General features: G+C 42.0%; 1 protein-coding gene across 4 annotated transcripts in view; it reads left to right on the top strand.

Moving 5' to 3' along the window:
* Vrk2 (VRK serine/threonine kinase 2) overlaps nucleotides 1–16,032 on the top strand; it is a 129,341-nt gene that overhangs the window by 11,350 nt on the left and 101,959 nt on the right. For 2 of the 4 annotated variants that reach the window (XM_040733192.1, XM_040733195.1), the window contains exons 1-2: nucleotides 6,430–6,587; nucleotides 8,655–8,795. In XM_040733192.1, coding sequence (XP_040589126.1) covers nucleotides 8,660–8,795 — 136 coding nt within the window. In that variant the 5' untranslated portion in view covers nucleotides 6,430–6,587; nucleotides 8,655–8,659. Of the gene's footprint in view, nucleotides 1–6,429; nucleotides 6,588–7,145; nucleotides 7,279–8,654; nucleotides 8,796–16,032 lie in introns of those variants that run through there. The other 2 variants (XM_040733193.1, XM_040733194.1) reach the window with 2 other exon arrangements.

Here is a 16,032-nt window from a genome sequence, read left to right as displayed (position 1 = left end):
TAAGTGGGATTATATATTGCCTGTGCCTTTGTGAGTGTAGTTATCTTCCTTGGATCTAGGTTTTCCTTCTAGCACTTTCTGTAGAGCTGGATTCATGGTTATGTATTGTTTAAATCTGGCATTGTCGTGGAATATTTTGTTTTCTCCATCTATGGTAATTGAAAGCTTTGCTGGATATAGTAGTCTTGGCTGGCAACCTTGTTCCCTTAGCGTTTGTAGGACTTCTATCCAGGATCTTCTGGCTTTCATAGTTTCCATTGAGAAGTGAGGTATAATTCAGATAGGTCTGTCTTTTTATGTTACTAGGCCTTTTTCTTTAGCTGCTCTTAATATTTTCTCTTTATTCTGTAGGTTTGATGTTTGATTATTATATGGCGAAGTGACTACTTTTTCTGGTCCAGCCTATTTAGTGTTCTGTAAAATTCTTGTATTTTCACAGGCATATCCTTCTTTAGGTTAGGGAAGTTTTCTTCTATGATTTTGTTGAATATATTTTTTGTACCTTTGAGCTGCATTTCTTCGCCTTCTTCTATACCTATTATTCTCAGGTTTGGCTTCTTCACGGTGTCCCATATTTCCTGGGTATTTTGTGTTAGGGATTTGTTGGTTTTGAGATTTTCTTTGTTTGAGGACTCTATATCCTCTAATGAGTCTTCAACACCTGAGATTCTCTCTTCTATCTCTTGTATTCTATTGGTGATACTTGCATCTCTAGTTCCTTATTGTTTACCCAGCTTTTCTATTTCCATCATCCCCTCATTCTTTGTTTTCTTTATCGTTTCTATTTCAGATTTCAGTCCTTCAACTGTTTGAGTTGTTTCCTTCATTTGTTTGGTTATTTTTTCTTGGTGCTCTTTAGATTCTTTGAGAGATTTATTTATTTCTTGAATTTTCCCCCCATTTCAAGGATTTTTATGTATGTTTTTTCTTCTATTTCTTTAAGGGATTTCCTCATTTCTTCTTTGAGGGTCTCTATCAGCTTCATAAAATAATTTTTAAGGTCTGTCTTCTCTGCTTCGTCTATGTAGTGATTTTCAGGTCTTGCTGGTGTTGGTTCCCTAGATTCTGGTGGAGTCATGTTGGTCTTTCTATAGCTGAGTGAGCTCTTATTCTGTCTTCTTCCCATCTCTTCTTCCAGTGGGTGCTGGTGGGGTCTTTCTGTCTCCACTGGTCTACTTCCTTCCTGAAGCTGAAGCTGGGGTTGCCAGAGTTTGGGGCCTGGAATGGCTGATGTCTTTCCTCTCAGCCACATGGTTCTTAAAAGAAAGGCATTCCAGAATAGGAGTGGCCCTAGGTCAGGTGTGTTCCTGCATGGAGGCCTAGAAAGATCATTGTGAGATGGTGTGAAGGTGAAGCCTGGATTGCCTTGGAGACTCCAAGATGTTGGAGATGCCAGATCTAATGGGGTTAACTACTAACAGAGTGGAACCAGACCAAGAGAGAGAAGTATGTTGCAGTCAACAAAGTGGAAAGGAGTTGGAAATATGAAGATGTTTTAACATCAGACACGGAGGTGCAGAGTTTGGAGTTTGTCCAGCTTCTTTTAGGTTTTGCTTTAGTCCAGTATTTCCTAACTATTCTCCCTTCATTTTGGGATTGCAATGTATATCCTGTACCATTATACATTGGAAGTATATGATCTGCCTTTTGATTTTGATTTTACAGAAGATTTAAGAGATTGCATGAATTTCTGAAGAGACCTTTAGACTTTTAAATAAATTTGAGACTGTTAGATACTATGAGAACTTCTGAAGTTGGACTGAATGAATTCTTGCATTATGATATGCCTACAAGCCTTTGGGGGCCAGGGGATGGAATGTAGTAGTTTGAAAAAAAAAAGACCCACAAAGGGAGTGGCCCTATTAGGGTGTGTGACCTTGTTGGAGTAGGTATGTCCTTGTTGGAGTAGGTGTGGCCTTGTTGAAGGAAGTGTGTCACTGTGGGGTGGGCTTTGAGGTCTCCTTTGCTCCAGCTATGCTCAGTGTGGCACACAGTTCACTTCCTATTGCCTGAGGAAGAACCCATGTCTGCCTGCAAGTCACCAAGTCCCACCATGGCGATAATGTACAAACCTCTGAAACTGTAAGCCACCACAATTAACTGTTTTTTTTTTCATAAGTGTTCCTGTGGTCACAGTGTCACTTCATAGCAATAGAAACCCTAACTAAGATAGTGCCCAATTAGTGGAACTATTCCTGGAGGCGGTAGACCACGGGAAGTAGGCTTTGAGATTAAAAGTCCTCTGTCACCTCCAACTTGCTCTCTGTTTTGTGCTTGTGATTCAAGGTGTGAGCTCTCAGCTTGCTGCTCCTGACACCATAGCTTCTGCTTATTGCCATACCATTGTTCCAGCATCATAGACTCCTATCCCTCTGGAACCAAAAATAAACCAAATATGAACCAAAAATAAACTCTTCCTTAGTTGCGTTTGGTGGTGGCATGCATGAGGAATATACAAGACACAATCATGTTTACATAACTTTGTGATTTATTATTAATTATGATTAACTTCTATGTGTAATTTATGAGTTAAATTTTTTAAGGTAAAATAAAAATTATCTTAGCTAAAAAAAATGACCTTAAAGAAAAATAAACAATCACAGAATATGCAAGGTTTGGCTCTACCTATGGTTTCACATGTCCCCTGAGAATCCTGGAGTATATTCCCTACTGACAAGATGGAGTGTTTTCAGAACGTGACAAATCATTTCCCAAAGTGTCTGGATAAACAGTATAAGCAGGCCCTATTTCCTCCACATCCTTTCCAAAATTGGGTATTTTACCAGTGGTGTGTGTGTGTGTGTGTGTGTGTGTGTGTGTGTGTGTGTGTGTGTGTGAGTGTGTGTGTGTACTTGTTAATGTGTGTGAGCATGTATGTGTGTACTTTTTAGTATGTGTGCATGTGTGTACTCTTTTTTTTTTTTTTTTTGGTTTTTACGAGACAGGGTTTCTCTGTATTGTTTTCTAGGCTGTCGGTCCATCCCAGCCTCGAACTCACAGAGATCCGCCTGCCTCTGCCTCCCGAGTGCTGGGATTAAAGGCGTGCGCCACCACTGCCCGGCTGTGTGTACTTTTTTTTTAATGTACATCCGTGCACTTGTAAGTGTGCGTGTTGTATACTTGCATGTATGTATTTCTTAGTATGGGTGTATGTGTGTACTTGCTTAGTATGAGTGTGTGTTTGCACATGTGTACTTGTAAGAGTGTGTATATATGTTGTATACATGTTAGTGGGGTTGTGCTGGTATATGTGAAGCCTAAGGTTGCTCTCCAACTTTAGATTTTGAGACAAGGCTAGGGGTGCCAATGAGCTTCAGTGAGCCAACTGTTTCTGTTCCGGTCAACTCTCCCCACCCCACCCCATGGAGCTTGGTTTATAAGGAGTTCTCTCTCTCTGTCAAACTCCCTTTCCCCAACTTTTTACATGAGTTCTTGGGGGTTATCAGGTCCTCAAAGCCATACTTCTGCCCACATCTTTGTCAACAGAACCGCCTCCCTAGCCCTAAGCAGTGTTACTTTTAGGATTTTAGAAAGAGAGATTTTTTTTTTTGTTTTTGTTTTGTTTTTAAGACAGTGTCTCTCTATTATGCAGCTCTGTGTGTCCTAGAACTCACTCTGTAGACCAGGCTGGCCTGGAACTCAGAGGTCTGCTTCTCTCTGTCTCCCAAATGCTGGGATTAAAGGTGGCTGGAGCACAGAGCTTTTTTGTTTGTTTTGTTTTGCTTTACTTTGTTTTTGACAAAGGTAATTTTCAACATCCCACATTAAAAAATAATTTTTAAATACATGAACTCAAGTGGCACAGTTTTTTTTAAAAAGTTTTATGGTTTTGTCTCCTATATTTAAAGTAGTCTGTAACCATTTCACATTAATCTTTAGGTGAGGTTATGCTTTCTCTTTTCTATCTTTTACAAATTGTTTTTGTACATGCCACTAACCACAACTGTTAGGCATCTTACATTTTTGCTATGCTGGATTTGCATTTGTCATTCCCTCATGGTCACCAGGAGGCAGAACTATAGCTGGAAGAGGCCATTTTTTTCTAGAACATTCAAGAAATTTTTGTTCACTTCTTAGACCTAAACTGGACACATTCACTATCACTGGAATGGGAATGAGATAGCCATACTTGCTTTATTCATCTCACAAGATAATAGTTTGTTTTTGGATACACTTTAAGGGCCTTGACTTCAAAAGGATATATACTTTACCTGCCATGACGGCTAGTCTTGGTTGTCACCTTCACTGCACTGGAATCACCTAAAACAGAGTCTGTGGGGCATTCAGGGGAGGGATTTTCTGGATCAGACTACTAGAAGCAGGAAGACCAGCATCAGATGTGTGTGGGGGTGAACCTTCTGGTGACAGCCCAGAAAGGACTAAGATGCTGTTGGAATACAGGTCCCAGGAAAGTGCCGGGGTAGATGGTACAGACAACAGAGTAAAGAGGAGTTCCCACTGAACGATAAATGCAAAGGTGCTACGAATAAAAAACTAGGAGGCCACCGTAGCAGGAAAAGAAAAGGAATTGGGTAATTCGGATGCAAATGTGGGCAGGCAGATCATTTGAGGAAAATTTCTCTCAACCATAGGCAGCTTGGAAAAATTTGGTGACTTCTAGGGAAATTGATTGTCCTAATCTGTGTCCCTCCCCCACCCTCTCATGAGCAGTAGGGACTTTCCAGCCTGATCACCAATAGTGCACAGAGTGACATTGCTTTGGGTCATAAATGAAGTAAATTAGAATGACACTGCCAACCATTTAAACTAATTTACTTTTCTTTTGTCCTTTTTAAAAATAAAAAGCTTGGCTGCTTGTTGTAAGTAAACCAAAGGAGCAGGAGGGCCAGAAACATACACATGTGTCTGAGTCCTCAGAGTCCCACACAGGCATCTCCTGAAGCCCAGGCTACAGGGAAGCGTCCTTTGTAGGGAGGGTGACCTTAACCCCCAGGTCTTCCCTTGTGTTGTTGGGATCACAGGCCTGAGCCAAATGAGCCCCTGACTGTCCCTGCTGGGGGTTGTGCCATACAAACACTAAGGAAGCCACACCCCTGTCTCCAAAGTTCTTCTGAACAAATCCTTTTATATCCTCACCGTCTAGTGCCCTTAAACATCAGCCTCATGCCATCTTCCACTTTGGGAGTTTTATAAAATTACCAGTTCCTTACTTACCAGTTCAGTGAAGAGATGTTAATACCACCAAGCCACTACCACTACCACAGTTATTTCAGCCAAATTTGAAACAAATTGCATTCAATACTGGCCAGGAAAATGGAGACTGGCCAGGTCCATACCTGGGATTCACAGAGTATGGCTGCTGATAATTACATTAGGCAGGGACTTACAAAGTCAAGCCCCACAAAACTATGCACTTCCTGCCTGCCTCCAATCAGGGGCAAGCATCCAATCTAAGGTAATTCCTGCCTCCTGCATGTGCTCAAGCAAACCCTGTGCAGGTGGAGTAACCAAAGTTGTGTACAGAAATGAAAACATGTGTCTTGTTACATGAACAGTCCCCACCATTCCAGGAGAGTTATCTGTTCTTGGACAAGTGGGGTTTACAAGTTAGAGGAATTTTTGTTTTATAGCTCTCTTAAGCACATCAATTTAAACTTAAAACACAACTTTAGCCCTCACAGAGAGAGCATCATTTTTCCTTTCAGTATTTGAATTTGGTAATTATTGACTGTTTTTAGGTAAGGAACTTAAGCGCTGTCTAAATAATTGTTTTCTGGGGATTTGATTTTTTTTTTTTTTTTTTTTTTTTTTTTTGGTTTTTACGAGACAGGGTTTCTCTGTATTGTTTTGGAGGCTATCGGTCTAGCCCGGCCTTGAACTCACAGAGATCCGCCTGCCTCTGCCTCCCGAGTGCTGGGATTAAAGGCGTGTGCCATCATCGCCTGGCTGGGATTTGATTTTTATAACTCTTAAAATAGAAACTCACTGTGCACCCTTAAGGAACTAGAAATACACTTAACATACTTCTCTCAGTTGTCACAGTAACCTTGAAACCCACTAACTAAACTTTTCCATTTTACAAACGGGAAGGTAGAAATGTACTAACTAAATTATATTTTAAAGGTATCCAACTAGGCCGAGTCACAGGCGGCTGCCCGGGAGTGTCCCACTCAGATACAGTCCCCCATCCCCACCCTGGACTCCTGCTGAGGTTCACTCGTTCAGTCCAGGTCCCTGGGGCTGGGTGGCTCTGCCTGGCTGCTGGGCGAGCTCTTCGTAAGGGCTGGGCCAATTCGAAAGCGGTTGGTACTTAGGACCGGTACAGGAAGTCTTCACTTCTTCCTAGTCCAGTGCTCGCCCTGGTTTCTCCACCCCACGCTACTCCGAGGGCACTTCACGCACACCAGGGCGGGGCTGGTACCGCCTGACGATCTAGTTCCCGGGGCCCCGACCTTAGTTAGGGCGGGTGGGTCCGGGCAGGCCCGGTAGCCTCGGGCGGCCTGAGCTGCGGGGAGGCGCCCGGAGCTCGCCCTGCCCCTGGGAGGCGCCTGGTGCTGCCCGCCTACCTGCAAGGCCCGGGCCCCGCCTGGTCGCAAAGACCGGCGCTGCGGGGACGTGGGCGGCAGGTCAGTCTTCCCTGGGTCCCCGCGTCGCCTGGGCTCCGGTGCCCGGCGCGTGGTGTCGCGCGCGCGGTCCGGGCGGCTGCAGGCCGGGCCTGTGCTCGCCCCTGGGTACCGACGTGCCCCGGAGCCCGGGTCAGACGCCTCTGCACCCCCGGGGACCGTCCTGTGGGGGACAGGGCCGCCGATGCCCCGGGAGGGGGTCTGCACCCGGCGAGCTCTTCGCCCCTGCGCCACCGGGTACCCCGGACTTCATGCATCTTTTTAAGCTGCCCGTTCAAAAGTTGTTCTGGGAAGACGCGAAAGTTTCCGCCAGCAACTCTGGCGTGGGCGCCACGAGGTCCTGCCTGGTGCAGGGGACGCGGGGACAGCCGTTCTCCTTGAGCGCCGGGCCCGAGGCGTCCATGGTTTAGATTTCCCGCCCCGCCGCTGGCCGTGCGCGGCCCTGGGTTCAGTAAGGGGAGGAGGGAAAATCCTACCTAGGCGAAGGTGGGGCGCCGCGAGAGCAAAGTTGTGTACTGTGTATTTGTGAGTCTGCCCTGGTTAGGCTTGTTTGTTGTCGACTTTCTGCCTCCCAGGGCCATCTGGGAAGAGGGAACGTGAACGAGAAAAAGCCTCCAGTAGATTGGCCCACAGGCCTCTGTTGGTGTGGCTGATGGATTGAGGGCACAGCCCACTGTGAGCCCTGCCACCCTGGGTAGGTCCTGGGCTGTGTCAGATAACTGAGCCGCCAAGCCAGTCATTGGGCAGGGTTCTTCTCTGGCTGTTGCTTCAGTACCTGCCTGCAATTCCTGCTGCCCTGACACCCTTTCAGGACGGACTGAACAAAAATATGAAATAAATCCTTTCTGTCCCAAGTTACTTTTATTGTGTTTACCACAGTAATAAGAACCAAACTAAAGCAGGATATTTTTCAGGTGTTTGGTTTTTTTTTTTTTTGTCTAGAAATACTAAGAGGATCATGGTTACTTTCATGTTTTGTTTCAAGCATTTATTCTGATATTTATTAATTTAATTGTATACCCCTTAGAAACGTTTTTTGGCCAGCCTGCAAAAGCTCCCATTGGTAATTTGCTAATCTATACAATGATAATTGATTGAGGCTTTATGGTTTCCTTATGAAGTATACAATTCCTGTTATCTGTACATCCATAATCTCTAAGGCAAAGCTGTTTTCACGTTGCTGGGAGTGAGTGAGAGAGAAAGAGGGTGTGTCAGAAAATCAGAAATAGCCTGAACTAGCCAGTGGCCTTATCTGTCAGATTAGATGGCCAGGAGAACCCTTGCTTGGTGGTCTGACCTTTGAATTAAAGCCATACCCCTCCCCAGTCACTGACGGCCTCATTCTAACACAGCATTCTCAACGAATGAGTATTTACATGTGTATGAAATAGCCTTTTAAGGTGTATCCTGTAGTATTAATAAATAAAGTGGAGTTTTGAGGTATTGCTGTAAATGAAACACAGTAGATATTTTTAAAGATTTCTTTTTATTTTTAGATGTGTACAGTGTTTGTGTATTGGGTATGTGGTGTGAGTATACAAGGCCCCCTGTATCAGACCCCTGGAGGGGGAGTTACAGAGGTGTTAGCTGCCCTGTGGGTGCTGGGAATGGCACCAGGTCCTCTATAAAAACATCTCCTCTTAACCACCTGCTATAACGATACTTGATACTATATAAGGAAAACAATATATTTATTTACCAGAGAGAGAGAGAGAGTCGCACTGACCAGGAGTCAGAAGCATGGCTGGCTTCCAGCAGAAAAAAAGGGAAGGCCCTTTTCCTTTCACTTCCTTTTATCTCTACCTTGACCCCGCCCTGTTGGGCGGGTAGCTTTGTGGCATTCACTCCTACAACCTGCCATCACTCCAGCCCCAGCAGACATATTATATACATTTACGGTATCTCAGATGTCAAAGTATATGGATTTCTAACTTGGATATGGTGGATAGCCTTCTCTAGTTGGAATTGAACACACGGTCCTAATCTTAATTCTTGGTAAAACATTTGGAAAAATGAGTTTTAATGCTAGAGTTTTGTTTTTAACTGTTTACCTCATCCCTCTGCTAACAGATGTGATGGCACCAAGAAGAAAAGAGAAATACAAACTTCCGGTTCCACTCCCAGAAGGCAAAGTTCTGGATGATATGGACGGAAACCAGTGGACACTGGGCAAGATGATTGGCTCTGGAGGGTTTGGACTGATATACTTAGGTAAAGTATGACTAAATCGTCAAATACAATACAATAATATGGCAGTAATCATTGTAACTATGGTAACAATGGTATTTTTAAGACCTAAGTGAAATAGCATAATTCATAGTTATTTTAAAGTAATTTGAAGATAGTTAATGTCTAGCACATTAACTATAAACATTAGGTTCAAGCCATAACTGACATTACATGTTCCCTGTTGTCTTTTTTTCCCCCAGTAACTTGTAGAAGACTTTTCAGAGCATAATTGTACAGTCTGCCAGAATATGAATTTTCTTTTTGAGAACTTGTTTTCACTGATTTTTATAGCTCAAAACAACAACTGTATAAATATAAATATTTAAAAAACATATTATGTGTATGACATCTGTAGGACACGTCTATGGGTTCTGGGACTCACTCAGGTGGCTACACACCTTTACAGGCTGAGCTGTGCTTCCGGCCCCTGCCGTGAGCCCCCTAATCACTTTTGTCTAGGCAGTACTAGGGCCTAACAGTTTCATGACTCTGCTCCACATAAAATGGAGCCTTAGTGACAGAAAGCATCTATTGCATGGGATGTGAACTTCTCTTGTATGACTGTAGTTTAGTAGCTATGTTCCTCTGGGGAAAACTCAAAAACTAGTTGCTCAAATCACCTTCTGTGCTTTATGATACCGCAAGGGAACCATGCTTGGGTGTGCTTCTACACTGCATTGAAATGTTTAGAAATTACATTGAACTTAAGAGACCATATAGAGCAGTCTTAATGCTGTGATGGCACAGGGAAGGTAGTCCTGTGTGATAGTGTTTGATGAATAAGATACTGGTGATTTGAAAAGCATAATCTGGATTTTGGGTGTAGTAAGTAGCCCATGCACGGTTTTGGGTGCCATGATTTCAGCACCTCCCACCCCAAACCAAAACCACAACATAAGACTTTTCCATATATTCATTTACTCTACAACTGTTTCTGTAGTAGAAATCTTTGGGGCTTGTGCATGCTGTAATCACAGCATTTGAAAGGTGGAGACAAGGTCAGCTTGGTCCATGTCCTAAGTTCTGGGCCAATCAGGGCTATGTAGTAATATCATGTCTCAAACAAACAAACAACATAAGGGAAAAAACCCAAAAAACAAACAAGGAAAAAAAAAGAACAGGAACCAAAGCACTCTCACCCCCAATACCAGACCAAAAATATCTTTGAAATCTCAAAACAAATAAACAAAAAGGGAACCTCTTTTGGGGAAATTCTGGGTTCCTTCTCAAACAAACATGTTTCTGGATCATGTATGACTAAGATATTACTCTTGATGTTTTCCTTTTTTTTAATTTTATTTTGAGACAATCTCAAATAGCTGAAGCTAGCCCTGAACTCCTGATCCTCCTTCCCTTCTGGGCTGGGATTATAGGTGTAAACTGCCATACCTGGTGTACTGAAAGAAATTCAGTAAATAAGCAACTACTTACCTATTACTTGTGTTTAGCATAATTGGAAAAACAAGATCACAAAAAAATTATATGGGCTGAGCAAAGAGCAACTTGTCAGTTTAAAGAGTGTCACTGTGCGTGGTGGCTTTTGGAGCTGCAGCCACTGACTCTGACTTGAAGACCAGACCAGACAGGGCTGTCATTAGAACCTGTTAGAAAACAAGCAAAACACTGTATGCTTGAGTGCTAGATCAGACAACAAAGGCAGGCAACACTTTTCAATAGAAACATAATAGGAATCACCTACATAATTTAAAGGTTTCAAAGAGCCACATTAAAAAATTAAGAGAAACAGGTGAAATTTATTTTACTAATATGTACTATGCAGTTTAAAATATCCAAAGTAATTCATTTTGTTGTGTTCATGTAAGAATAGTGAAATACTTTACATATGAGTGGAAGTAAAAATCTAGAGAGCATCAAGTGCGAAGAGTCGAATACCACAACGGTTCATAAGAATGCAGGCATGTGTCTGGTGAGAGCCAGGTGCGTGGAAATGCAGGCGTGTGTCTGGTGAGAGCCAGGTGCGTGGAAATGCAGGCGTGTATCTGGTGAGTGCCGGGTGTGCAGAAGGCTGAAATACCTGCAGAGTGAGTGCTATCTGAAACTGGGTAGTGAATTCTTTCCCTTAGCGGTCAGTTAAGATCTCTAGTATATTGTCTTGACGATAGGTCAATGATAGAGTTGAGTAAATTATGGCTAATGTGACTGGCCTTGAATCTCTACGCTACCACGTATTACTTCTAAATTATTTGAATAATTTCGAAATAACTGAAGAGAAGCTTCAACTATAATGGTCTGATCCCTTTTCACTTCTTAAAATGTAAATATCTATTTGTGTTTATTTGAATTCAGGCTTACGTTGAAGATTAAATATCATGTTTATACACATATTTTATAAATCTGTGTGTATATGCCACTTGTTTATCTCTGGTTAATAAGGAGAACTCTCCATGCTCTGCAGTGGTTGACATCCTTGTTCAAGTGCAGAAAGTTCTTTTAATCTAAGTACAGGTCATATGGCTTTTAATTATTTTGTTTCTTATTACCCAAATAAGATTTGTCTTACAGTGCATTTCAAGATTCAGCATGTTGGGTGGCTTCCCCTCTCACCATCTGAATTTTAGAAACTGTACTATGGAAAGGCACATAGTCATCATCATTGGGCAAACTTTTAAGAAACAGTTATTTTGAGAGAGAGAGAGGAAAAAAAACCCAACCCTTCATTTTCAGAAGTATATGCCAAAAGCTTTATTTTTCTTGGGGTGCAATGAATCCCAGAATCAGCTTAAGTTGGTTAGTGTTAGTTTTCACTGATTATTTCCAAAGCTACAAATAAGCAAATCCTTGAGAAGCCCTCTGGTTCCGGCAGTGTACCGTGGTTCTCTTCACGTTGTGTATATGCATTATGAAGCACTTACACTCAAGCTTTCCTTAATAACCGTGTCCAGGGATTCTTCTCAAGTATGCTTCCCAGACACACTGCTTTGGCAGACCCTTTATCAGCGCTCGTGGCCTAAGGCTGAGAAGAAAGTGGCCGCTCTGCCTGGCTCATTGTACATGTACAACTGTCCTCTAGCTTTGAGATCAATAGCCCAGGCTTGTCGGTAATCAGCAACTTGGAGCAAAGGGGAAGGGGCAGAGAAGTTCCCTGTTTACTCTTGGAGAGATAATGTGCCTGTAGCATTCACAGCAGCCATCATAGGAGGGAAGAGAAGTCTGAATGCAAGAACAAAGTCTGTGCTCTCTCTTTGTATATGAAACGGGGGGGGAGGGAAGGAAACTGGTTAGGGTGTGGGAAAGTTGCTGTCATTTTAGTACCAAATGAGCAAAAAAAACTTTCTGAAACTCCAGGGAAAGAGAGAACTGAAGGTTTGAATTTCCTTTAATGCTACAGACAGCATGGAAGCCACTAACCCAAGGGAGATGTGCATAATAAGAGCCACAGTTTTGGTGCTGGGAAAATCTGAGTTGAATTCTAACCTGCTACTAAGTTACTGGCAGGCCGAGTGCTTCCACCTCATTAATCCTAGGGAGTGTTGGTTTCTGTTCTGTAGAATTGTAGCAGTAATTGCGTGGATTAAGTGAGATGTTTTTAAACAGTTCGGGACATAGTAAGCACTTAGTAAGTCGAGTCTATTTAGAATTTCCCATTCTGAATATCTGGTGCCGTGGTGCATTAGGAAGAGACCTTCATTGGAGGGGTTTTCTGTTTCTTCTGCCTTAAGTTGTGGTGGATTTAGCTACTAATGTTGTAAAGAACACAGACTGTCTACAGGTGCCTTTGTGTTTTATTTAGCACTCTGTGTCTGTTCCCTTTAAAATTTACTAGCATGGTACAGTGCATGGTGAACAATTCCATTTGGACTGTTTCCTATTTACTTCAGATGGGAAAGGAATTGGACTGGAAAAATTAATGAAAATGTAGAAAAGAAAAACTATAGGATAAATGTCTATTACATTCCTTTAAAAGACTTTATTGTTGAGGGATTAGACTGAGATTGGGGTACTCAGCCCACACAAGTGAATTAACTTTGTTCTCTGCTGTAACTACAGATGTTACCCATAACCCAGCCACCCTCAGTGTAGATGTGTTCTATTAGACATGAAGAGACCTGCTCAAGGTAGCTCATTTCGTCCTCCAAGACAGTGGTTCTCAACCTTCCTAATGCCACAGTAAACGCCTCATGTTGTGGTGACCCCAACCATAAAATCATTTTTGTTGCTACTTCATAACTGAAATTTTCCTACTGTTATGAATCGGAATGTAAATACCTGTTTTCTAATGGTTTTAGGCAATCCCTGTGACCCCAGTCCACAGGAAAAAAATTGCTTCTCTAACAATAAATTGGTATCATTGTCTTTTACAAAGAGTAACACATTATAACTGAAATTGGTCATTTGATGATTCTATTCCAAGAATCATTACTTATCGATAGTAGTTAAGCTTAGTTAAGTAAATTTTGGAGATTTTTGTTACTGTTCTTACATTATCCTGACGTTGCTTTTCAGAAACAGAAGGAATTTATGTGTGTGTGTGGGGGTGATTTTTAGAAGTTGTCAAATTTAGCCTATTTACTGATGAGGAGATATTTCCACTTATAAAGGAATAGAAGAATGTGTTGCTGGATTGCTTGGTTTATTATAGAGTTGACTACAATGGATTGATTTTTAAGGTATGCAGAATAACATTCAGGAAAGTCAAATCATAACACTAGTAGCAATAGTAAATGAAAGGAGGATAATGGAAAAGAACAATAATTTGTTTAGAAATTATAGTAACTATATATATATATTGTATACACAATAAATGAGTTCCTAGTAAAGGCATAGTTAAGAGACAGGAACTCAAGTTTACCTGGTTTTTAAAAATTTATTGAATGTGTTAGAACTATAGGTAACTAAAAGATCTGGAAGATGTATTTGAATTTTGCATGTGCTGTCAGTAGGCTGTTAATTTTGAGTTTATATGAGATAATGCTGTTCTTTTCCCTCTTAGTCAAGAAATCCAAGTAATTAAGAAAGTTTGTTGCTGGGAGGCAGAGGCAGAGGCAGGTGGATCTCAGTGAGTTCAAGACCAGTCTGGTCTACAAAGTGAGTTCCAGGACTGCTAGGGCTCCATGAGAAACTGTCTTAAAAAGAAAGCAAAAAAAAAAAAATTATAAAAAATAAGGGGGAGGGACTCTTTCAAGGCTTAGCCTTCATTTGTAGTTTTAATTTTTTTAAAGAAAGTCTGACCTTACAAAAGCATTTTATATTCCACATCTTCATTTTCAACAGTTCAAATGTCAGGCTCTGGCCTCATGGGCAGCTCATCAGCTCCTTGATTCTGCCTCACATTCAAGTATCTTGCCCTTCCACTGTGCTGCAACCATCTTACTGCTCTTTGCAGTGGTCAAGGTTCCTTTTCTTTCTTTCCTTTTTTTTTTAAATTTGAAACTTACTGCTGTGGGGAAGTTTCTTCTTCATGAAATGAGCTCACCTCTCTATTGCCACACAATAAAAGAATTCTCTGAGTTCGAGAGCTTCTGGCTTCCTCATGAAATATGGATGGACTTCTGCTTCTGTAAGAGAAGTGGGGAGAGGAATAAATAGTATGAGATATATCCCTTCATTTGAGACCCAGGGGTATCCATGTATATGAAATAAATTAGAAGGAAATCTAGGAGACTTCAAGAGTCAGAGTGAGCCTTTGCCAGGCGTCAGCCGTTCCCACATTTGATGGTACAAAGGTGCGCGTGGGTTCACGCTGCTTCCACACTTGGCTTGTAATTACGCTACTTCAGAGTGTTTGCCTCTTACATCTCTCTCACATGGCTATGTTTTTATTGAACACTGTAAGTTACTCTGTGTCAAAGACTATTTTAGGAGAAGAGATGGAAAACTCAGCAATTGTTTTAAGATAGTTGCTAGAGACTTGTACTGTTTCTTTACAAACAACAGCCAGGCAGGCTGGTCTTATCCTTTGCATCTCCGGTCCAGGGATACGATTTTGTAGAAAGACACCCATGAAGGCCAGAAACATCTACAGATGCAGTGTGATCCCAGGCAATGAAGCATGTGGCCCTTCATTGGCATTAGATGATAACAGGAGGATCTCCTGGCAGAAGAACTGACTTTTGCTGCGTTCTGCATGCTGCCCCTCCAAACCCATCTTTGATTGGCACCTATGCCCTATTGAAACTGGCATCACACCTTCTGAATGGGCACTGTGCCAGGCTAGCAGATGGGTATGGGCAAAGGCATGCCAGAAACCCAGTATGTGAATCAAGCTTAAGTATCAGGGGCCCAAACTCCTATCCAGGGATATAAAAACTGCAGTCTGTTGAGAGCTTTTTGTGCTTAAGGTTAAAGGACATGCCATTTCTACTCCAGCTTAGAGGTTGATTAATTTTGAAAGTCAAACAGGAACTCCTGTGGTGGTGTCAGGCAAAATTCTGTCTTTGGTGAATGAGAATTACCACTTCATATAGGGAAGAGAAAGTATTGTAACGTAGTTTCCGAGGAGAGTGACTCCCCTGAAAGTCCCTCCAGCACTTAAGCAGCATGCGTTCAGTGAAGATGAATATTTCTGTTCTCCAGCAGAGCCAGGTGCAATCAAAGCCGCATCTTCAGCCCGCTGCAGTAAAGAACCCTAAATTTAGAAAGGGCAGGCGAAGTTTAGAAGAACTCTGTGGTGGTAGCTCTCCTCACCATGAGCTGATGGAGCTCCACAGAAGTGTAAGAGGAGGAGATGAAGGGAAAACTCCAAATAGAAACCCTTCAGAGTGTTCCAGCCTGAAACAGAAAGATCTTTAACAAACCAAAAGAAAAAGTTGAGTCCTTTTCCCCAGTGCAGAAATCTGTCTGAATTTTTTTATCAATAAAATCTTAGGTTACAGAAATGTTAGGACCAACTTAATACATAACTAAACTTCCTATTCTTACATTCATTTCCTTGCATGTCTGTCATGTATATAAACTTTGCTTCTTGAATAATGGATTTTGCATAAAATTGAGTTCTAAACATCATATTCCTTATGATTGTCTCACACCCACCGCAGAATTGCCCCCACAACAGAAAGAGAGTGCACCGTCATTGCGATCAATTTAATCATATCTCCTAAATGCTCTTGAATTTATAGCCATGCCTGTAAGACCAGCTGTGGCCAAGAGTAGCTTTGCTAATCGCATTATAGCCCTTGCTTTTGCTTTTCCACTGTGTAAACTTTATCTATGGAACAGATTCCATGAGACCGTTGTGAATACTTCAACGTATTCAAAACAT

This window comes from Mesocricetus auratus, unplaced genomic scaffold (assembly GCF_017639785.1).
Source record: "Mesocricetus auratus isolate SY011 unplaced genomic scaffold, BCM_Maur_2.0 Super-Scaffold_100029, whole genome shotgun sequence".
Classification (NCBI taxonomy): domain Eukaryota; kingdom Metazoa; phylum Chordata; class Mammalia; order Rodentia; family Cricetidae; genus Mesocricetus; species Mesocricetus auratus.
Note: the sequence above shows the minus strand (reverse complement) of the source record. Positions and strands in the feature narration are given on the sequence as shown.